Raw genomic sequence first — 9,202 nt, forward strand, 5'->3', positions numbered from 1 at the left:
AGCTACAAGGATGGTTGCTGCTCAGGTTATGGATGTGTCACTGCAACCTTAAAGGTCCTCCATGATGTCACCATTGCACTTGATTCTAAGCAATGTTGTGCTGCTATTTTTATTGACTTGGCCAAAGCTTTGATACGGTAGACCATTCCATTCTTGTGGGCCGGCTAAAGAGTATTGGTGTCATTGAGGGGTCTTTGGCCTGGTTTGCTAACTACCTCTCTCAAAGAGTGCAGTGTATAAAGTCAGAACATCTGCTGTCTCAGCCACTGCCTGTCCCCAAGGGTATACCCCAAGGCTCGATCCTAGGCCCCACTCTCTTCTCAATTTACATCAACAACATAGCTCAGTCAGTAGTAAGCTCTCTCAACCATTTATATGCAGATGAAACAGTCTTATACTCAACTGGCCCCTCCCCAGATTTTGTGTTAAACACTCTACAACAAAACTTTCTTAGTGTCCAACAAGCTTTCTCTGACCTTAACTTGGTTTTGAACATGTCCAAAACAAAGGTCATGTGGTTTGGTAAGAAGAATGCCCCTCTCCCCACAGGTGTGATTACTACCTCTGAGGGTTTAGAGCTTGAGGTAGTCACCTCATACAAATACTTGGGAGTATGGCTAGACGGTACACTGTCCTTCTCTCAGCACATATCAAAGCTGCAGGCTAAAGTTAAATCTAGACTTGGTTTCCTCTATCGTAATCACTCCTCTTTCACCCCAGCTGCCAAACTAACCCTGATTCAGATGACCATCGTACCCGTGCTAGATTACGGAGACGTAATTTATAGATCGGCAGGTAAGGGTGATCTCGAGCTGCTATATGTTCTTTACCATACAGCCATCAGATTTGCCACCAACGTCTTTTCTGTTCACTGCAGCTAGCGACTGGAATGAGCTGCAACAAACACTCAAACTGGACAGTTTTATCTCCTCATTCAAAGACTCAATCATGGACACTCTTACTGACAGTTGTGGCTGCTTTGCGTGATGTATTGTTGTCTCTACCTTCTTGCTCTTTGTGCTGTTGTCTGTGCCCAATAATGTTTGTACCACGTTTTGTGCTGCTACCATGTTGTGTTGCTGCCATGTTGTGTTGCTACCATGTTGGTGTCATGTTGTGTTGCTACCATGCTGTGTTGTCATGTGTTGCTGCCATGCTATGTTGTTGTCTAAGGTCTCTTTTTATGTAGTGTTGTCTCTCTTGTCGTGATGTGTGTTTTGTCCTATATTTTAATTTAATTTATTTTGAATCCCAGTCCCCGTCCACGCAGGAGGCCTTTTGCCTTTTTTTAGGCCGTCATTGTAAATAAGAATTTGTTCTTAACTGACTTTCCTAGTTAAATAAAGGTTAAATAAAAATACAGAAAACTTAAAAGATGCACTTTCATGCTAGGTTTAGGACCTCATATTGAAGACCCCAAATGATGTATCGAACAATCTTTAAATTATCTACATTCATCATGAAACCTGTAACACAATAAAATCATTGACTTGGTGAAAATCATGTTTTTGGACCTAAATTGCTTACCACTTTTTCCATGTGGTTTCTTTTTTCACAGACTCCATGAAATGATGACCCCTACCTACATCTTTGGTCAAATCATTAATTTTGTGTATGGTTTCCTAGCAACAAGGGTGGCTCAGCTTACCCCACTCTCCCCTACACAACAGGATAACTACCGACATTAACAGTTTCCACCCCCCACAAATATTTGATTTCACACGTTACCATAATAGCCATATGCTGCAAACCTCTTCTCCTCCTCCTCCTACCACCACCACCACCACAGCTGCTACATTAAATATTCATGCCAGGATGAAAAGCATTGCATGTCCTTTTCACAGATGATAAATCAGCCAGGCTATTAATAATCATTGTAATAAAAATAAATGGGAGGCCCTATTTCACAAGAGAAGGAGATCGCAAGTTAGGGAAATATTACATTGAAAATACAACATTGTACAATGCAGTGTGCATTAAGTAGAAAGAAACCATGCTTTTATCTTATGCTGGCATTTCGAGTATACCCAAGAGCAGCTGATTAATTAGTATTCCTTGGGGACATGTTCCTCGTATTCTCTCATATACACTATGTTACTGATATTTCAACATAAAATCAGGACTGTATTCCCCATAGCTATAAGATAATATTATGTGGTGTATGTCAGTGCCTGCACCTGCTTCTCTCACAGAGAGGTCTGACATAAAAGCCTGGAGCCACCTGGTTCATACCTAATCCAATCAGAGGAGCCCAGGAGAGCACCTGGAATAGTTTGATGATGACTCATACTGTATGGATGGATTTAGAATCTACCTACAGGAAAGACCAGCTCATCAGCCCTTCAAAATTACCCAGGAAGGAGCACAAGTGTCCGTTTGTCAAGTCAGATCACTCAGGTCAGCAGCTTTTGGGAATTACAAAACACTGAAAAGGTCTGGCTTGATAGAGAGAGTTCAATGCAAATTGTATCCTTTTAGGTGTTGTACTACTTAGCCTGGTTCCTCTCTAGGTTTCTTCCTAGGTTCCTGCCTTTCTAGGGAGTTTTTCCTTGCCACCATGCTTCAACATCGGCATTGCTTGCTGTTTGGGGTTTTAGGCTGGGTTTCTGTATAGCACTTTATGACATCTGCTGATGTAAAATGGCTTTATAAATACATTTGATAGATTGATTGACTGTAAAAGATGTAGCCCGAGGAATTCGTTGGTGTCACACATCCCAGAATCCTTGGAGGTTGTCAAAGCAATAATGCAAATCTGGGAATTAAACGATTCCAGTGTCTCTGCAGTGATTGCTGTGAATTAAGCATTCAGTATTAGACCTCCGTTTATGCATTAGCAGGAAGACAGATTCAATCAACTCACTGCCTGAGAGCATTCACCACACAGTCAGACAGAGAGACAGACAGAACCCTGAGGGATCCAGTTGATTGGCCAATTAGAATTACAATAGATAGCTGTCCACAAGAAATCAGCTCTTCCATTTAAAAAGTAAAACTGGCTGCAGGCAGGAAAATGAAGGGCGGTGGGCCCTCAAAGGGTGTAACAAGTGAGTGCTGATCAATATAGCCAGCATGTGTTAAATTTCAAGTTTGTTTGGACAGGTTCACAAGGAGCAGGTCCAGCCTTGAGTCTGGGTTGAGTCATCCTTCATTCTTTCTACACCTCCACCATGGAATGAAAGCATGAAAGCAGACTGGAGCAGGAGTCTGACTTCTGCTGTTGTATGTTTATCTTTGAAGCAGTTGGAAAGTTACCATATAAAGTTGTCTATGACTCCACAAAAAAGGTTGTTACCATAGTAATGCCAGGCTAGTAGTTTCAGAGAAAGTAATACAAATATTTGAACTTGTATACTGATAAAAATCTAAGGTATAGACATCGTACATGATGTGATACATGTGATTTAGTATATTTCTTTGATTACTAATCTCATAAAGTTAAATTAAGAAGACATTTTATAACACATTGTCTAGAATATCCAGCAAGTGCATGGCACCATGCCATGATGGACCCCTGATAACAAACTATTCACAGTCCTTGCACAGAAAAAGAAAATCAAGCATTTACAAACATTTCATGAACCTTTATTTTAAAAAGCATCTTAAAAATAATCAAATCATTCATTCAGTATCACAATTCACACTGTCAAAAATACAATCATCTTATTCACACTTACATTCAAATATATAAAAATATAAATGCAACATTTTGTTTTAGAAAAACGACATAATTGCCAAGGCGAAGTGAGGCACTTGATAAAAGTATTGCTATCTTGAGCAAAACAGTTGCTGTGTCATGAATGTGCAGGAATTGTAATACTTTCACCCTAAAAATACATCTTTGCACTTGTTCCCTAAGTTGATGGCTTCTAATATTTCATTGGCTGTGCACTGCTCTGTCTCCATTGTTTGTTTCCATACACCATGTCCACTTGGAATAACTATGTGGTTTCTTAAGAAAAGAAAAAGAATATGACATAAGCAGAAACATATCCTCTAAGAGAGATTGGTCAGAACATCAAAATCTTTGAAAAGGCACATTATTTCACATCTCTCTACTTTCACTGGGGACAGGGGGACATGCATTTTTGCCCCCCCCCCCCAGTTTTATCATTGGAATGTGATACAAAACAAGGCAACGGTGTGCTTATGGACCATGCGGATGCCTCCAAGCGGTTGGGTACGCTATTTGGAGTGTTTATCCGACTGGATAAAAAATATAGATATAATTATGTCCCCCCACTTCTAAAACCAAAGTTGCGTCCCTGCCCAAAGGTACATGAAATGTACAGACAGAATGGCACATGGTATAACTAACATACTGTATAGTTCAACACTGATTGCAATAGGAGAAAAAAACCTGCTTAAAATGAAAAGCACATGACAGAGAGTATTTGTTTTTACACTGAAATGAAATGGATTGTCATTCAGGCAGTCAGTCAAAGAAAGTCTTGCATATTTGGTAACAAAGCCTCAGTATGTAATATCCCCTGAACAGTTGTTGAGGACTGAAAAGTACCAGAGGTCTCTGGTGGTGGCACTGTCTCCCATTCCAGCAGTCTCAATGTACTACACAACAACCAGATTCCTCATGCTTGTGCAGAAGAGACATTCTGGAGAAGGTTTTGGAACAGTTCTTGCATTGGTATTTTTTCACATCCGAATGGGTTTGTAGGTGTGCCCTGAGGTTGGACCTGTCCGCAAAAGCCCTACTGCAATGGGGGCAGGAGAAGGGCTTCTCTCCTGTCAGAGGGGAAAGGAGGAGAAATGTGTCAGTATTCACAGGCAGATAAGATATACAAAACAAACACAACTATCCACTCCACTAAACTGACATAGGCCTAATACTGTATGAACTATTTGCGCCATAATCAACTGTAATAACTTAACTAGAGCATAGACTTATACAGTTACTCTTATAGTGCACTGTAAAAGTTAGGAATCACTAGAGGAAAGCCAAATTCCTTCTTCCCTGACTTTATGTCAAGCATGAGATATGGCTTGACATAGGAGTAGGAATCTTTTAGGCTACTTAGTGAAGAGTATGAACCAGAACATGAAATGTTGTTCAACATGGAACAACACAAGCATGTCCCAAGTCTTGTAAAGTGGTGTGAAAACCCCTTCTTTAACATGAGTTACCACTTATCACATAACTGTTTTGACAGGCACATAGGGAATTTCAGCATTGCAATGCACTTTGCAATATGTATATGATAAATACATTTAAAGTCTGTTAAAACCCATTATCATAAATAATATATTGCATAAATTGCACAGTTATCCTGAATTGGAATAGCCCACTAAGCAGCTATCTTCAATATTTCCAAGTATAAGCTACAGTACAATATGGCACTCCAATCTTTAGTCACTCACCAGTGTGGGTTCTGATGTGTCCCTGAAGCAACCACGGTCTTGAGAAAGCTTTGCCACATATTTTACAGACACAAGGCAAAGTGTGAGTTCTGATGTGCATTTTTAGCGCTCCAAGACTGACGTACTCCTTTTCGCAGTATTTACAACTGAATGATTTCCTCGTCTGAGCGTCACAGTGAAGTTGCTTATGCTTCAGCAGTCCAGAATAAGTAGAATAGGACTTTTTACACAAACTACATTGGAATTTCTCTGCCTCCACTCCATGAGGGTCTGTTAGTTTGGTAAGCATCCGCTCGTCTTCATCGCTCCTGGGACTCTCAGAGCCGCTGTGGTCTTTGGATGAGGTGTCAGAGAGCGATGAGGGGTATCCAGAGATGGGAGACAGGTCACTTGAAAGCGGAGATAACGGCAAGCTGCTCGTAGTCCATACCGTGATAGGGTTGTAAACCACGGAGCTAAGGATCTCCGGTTGAGGGATGACAGGCAATGGAAGGCCCTTATAGAGATACGGTGAAATAAATACTGAAAATGGAAATAAAGAAAACATTAATTTAGGTGATTAAAAGTCATTTTACCTCACAGTAATAATAGGCCTATATATGTCAATTTATAATTTCCTTCAAAAAGAGCTGAATAACATCGCCTCACCGAATTGCACGGATTAGAAAGTTACAAAGTAACACTAACTTTGACATAGAGATACAATGAAACTACATATCAGGATAATAGCGTGACCGCAGTCAATTTGTAAACTTTGTAGCATGTCAGTGTAAACCATGTATCTGTTGAGCGATTCATTTAGAAAATGTTGTTGCTTACCTATAGGGCTTTCCAGCTCGCTATAATTTGGCTTCTTAGATGAGTTGAAATGTTTCTTGACAAGAAACGAGCGTGGCATCTTGGAAAAATAAATGGGACTGAAAGTTTGGTATAAAACTTTTTTCGTAAATATAACGGTCCCCTCAGGGCGCGACAAATCACTGCAGAGACGGAAATCCTTAGTGCATAGTCCAGTGAAGTGTCATCGTGTAGTGCAGAGAGCGCTGTTGTAACAGTACAGCAGGCAGCAGTAAAGAGCTGTAAATACTCCCTATCAGGTGCATGGGAGGAGTCTCACAAAACTCATTTACATAGCAGGGGTCTTCAAACCAATTAAAAACATTTTTTTACACGTACATTTGTAATGGGCGGAGTCAAGACCCACCCTCTCGCTAAACACTAAACAGGTGTTTTTGTGTGTGGAGTGGGGAGGTTTGTGGACTAGTGGTGGTGGTGGTGGTGTTTGGGCGTGTAGCTAAGCACAGCTCTGATCTAAGGATGCATACCTGTGCAATCATCGGAATGTGCAGATTGTTGGTAATGAGTGTTGTGTGTTGCATAGCTCAGAAGGCATGAAAATGGATAGACGGTGCAACGACATGGAGGGCTAATTTAATTTAATAAGGGATCGAATTGTAAAAACACATCTGCATGGTATTACATTATATTGATCCCTATGTGCTACAGCATACACACGTTTGATTTTCTATTTTTTTAGGCCTATAAAATATATGTTTCCCATTTCCCCAATACAATAATGACATGTAGCTAAATACATGCAGTAAAAGGTGGAAACAAACTCTGTTCACATTGTCATTGAATGTGATTGTCCTCAGGGAAGCGTCCTCTGACGTCGGTGTGTATGCAGGCAGAAAGTCATACATTTCCTTGCCAATAATCCAATAAGGTATTCTTCCTTAAAATGTATATCTAACTACATTTGGTTTTCAAGGTCAATCTCAACAGCATAATCACATTTACCTCTTCCGAGTCTGCTGAGCTGAGGCTGAGGAGGGAAGGGAACGTATCACCCTACGCCCCCTTGTGTCCAGTTAACTCTTGGCAATGGCTTTATTTGGCAAAAATAATAAAACAAAGGAGGAATATTAATAGTTAGCATAGGAATTAAGATTGGCAAATTCATCCGATTTTTTTCATCTTATTGTGGTACTAACTTAAAGTTAATTGTGAACTGGTTATATTATCTTCAAAACCTAATTGAAGACAAATCATTTCCCTTTGTTACTGGCTAAATTATAGAGGGGAGGAGGGGTTATCTATACATAATTAGTTGGATGGCTCAATATTTGATCAATGTGGTCACCGACCTAATGTTCCAGCATGTTGGATGAAGCTGTCTTGAACAATATTTGTCTGACAACACACTGTAAATGGATGTGCGGCTCCATATGTTAATTTATGTTTGTATTTTTGCATGTTTGAATGTTGGTGAGTGTTATGTTGTACTTTCTGATATATAGTTTTTCCTAAATAAAAAACGACAACAACAACAACAAAAACACAAAGAAAACTTGTCTACTTTTTACATGGTATGAAAGCAACAATGTTTCACAAAGGTAAACTGAGATTTTGGATGAACTATTCTGCACTTAAAACAAAGCTTTATTGAGAAAACACAAGTCAAAACTGCAGGTTTCCACATATACATCAACATGGATACCCAATATACAGGTGTTACTGTAACAGTATTGCTTCCGTCCCTCTACTCGCCCCTACCTGGGCTTGAACCAGGGACCCTCTGCACACATCGACAACTGCCTCCCAAGAAGCATCATTACCCATCGCTCCACAAAAACCGCAGCCCTTGCAGAGCAAGGGGAACAACTACTTCAAGGTCTCAGACCGACTGACGTCACCGACTGAAACGCTATTAGCGCACACCACGCTAACTAGCTAGCCATTTCACACCGGTTACACTCAACCCCCTTTTGACCTCCTCCTTTTCCACAGCAACCAGTGATCCGGGTGACGGCACCAATGTAACAGTATTGCTTCTGTCCCTCTCCTCACCCCTACCTGGGCTCGAACCAGGGACCCTCTGCACATATCGACAACTGCCACCCACGAAGCATCGTTACCCATCGCTCCACAAAAGCCATGGCCCTTGCGGGGCAAGGTCTCAGAGCAAGTGACGTCACCGATTGAAACACTATTAGCTCGCACCCCACTAACTAGCTAGCCATTTCACACCGGTTACATTACTCACAGGTTGTACTGTAGGGGGATGTGATGCTAAAGCATATTGGTGTGCATCCTCTTCAATCTAATCAGGTCATGTTCAGGGCAGAACAGTGATAAGTTGATTACATTTTCTATAAATATTATCAACAATCATTTTGAAAATCACCTGAAACGACAAGAACTCATTTGTGAAAACAGGATCAAGCACTTACCTGTGAGATGACATCATGACTAGGAAGGCTTGCTATGTGGAGCATAAAATAATAGCATTCACATTCACATGACTGTTTTATAAGGGCCATTTTAACTCTCAGGTCTATGATCCTCAAATTGGTTCCACTTTATATCAAGTGTGTATCAAACTGATAATTAGAATGGCAATGCAATACACTTACGAAGCTGAATGCAATTACATGGTAACGCAATACACTTACACAGGTGAGTGCAAGTGTTATGTAACAACACAATTTTATTACAATGTAATAACACCATTATTACACAGGTATAAGATCAACTTCATGCAAAGTGTTGGACTTTGGGGCAGTGTGTTGTGCAGAACAAAACAGAGACACTACTGCAATCATCTAGGCCTACATACTAATCTATATGGCTACAGCCTAGATAGCTCTGATTGCATGACACCTGCAACTGGAAAACCTGCACAGTTGCTTACGCAATAAGGGCTGCAGGGTAGAGGATCTTGACGTACTGAACACAGCTGTCAATGTATTGAGGAGCTCCAAGTGAGTTTCCTGATCTGCTGTGAGATACACACTGAATCCTGAATAGCCTACCTTCTCTGGGT

General features: G+C 40.6%; 1 protein-coding gene across 1 annotated transcript; it reads right to left on the reverse strand.

The window, feature by feature from the left end:
- Positions 1-3,569: 3,569 nt before the first annotated feature.
- Positions 3,570-6,438, reverse strand: LOC106569126 (zinc finger protein SNAI2). Its single transcript, XM_014140125.2, has 3 exons — positions 6,196-6,438; positions 5,377-5,898; positions 3,570-4,743 (listed from the first exon to the last, which is right to left on the reverse strand). The coding sequence occupies exons 1-3, from the start codon at positions 6,272-6,274 to the stop codon at positions 4,562-4,564; spliced, it is 783 nt and encodes a 260-aa protein (XP_013995600.1). The 5' UTR covers positions 6,275-6,438; the 3' UTR covers positions 3,570-4,561.
- Positions 6,439-9,202: the final 2,764 nt, after the last annotated feature.

Source organism: Salmo salar, chromosome ssa14 (genome assembly GCF_905237065.1).
Source record: "Salmo salar chromosome ssa14, Ssal_v3.1, whole genome shotgun sequence".
NCBI lineage: Eukaryota > Metazoa > Chordata > Actinopteri > Salmoniformes > Salmonidae > Salmo > Salmo salar.

Coding starts and splice junctions, on each gene's coding strand:
- LOC106569126 (XM_014140125.2), bottom strand. CDS start 6,274: ATGCCACGCTCGTTTCTTGTCAAGAAACATTTCAACTCATCTAAGAAG. Junction 5,899..6,195: donor CGAGCTGGAAAGCCCTATAG/GTAAGCAACAAC, acceptor TTCCATTTTCAG/TATTTATTTCACCGTATCTC. Junction 4,744..5,376: donor ACACATCAGAACCCACACTG/GTGAGTGACTAA, acceptor CCCCTCTGACAG/GAGAGAAGCCCTTCTCCTGC.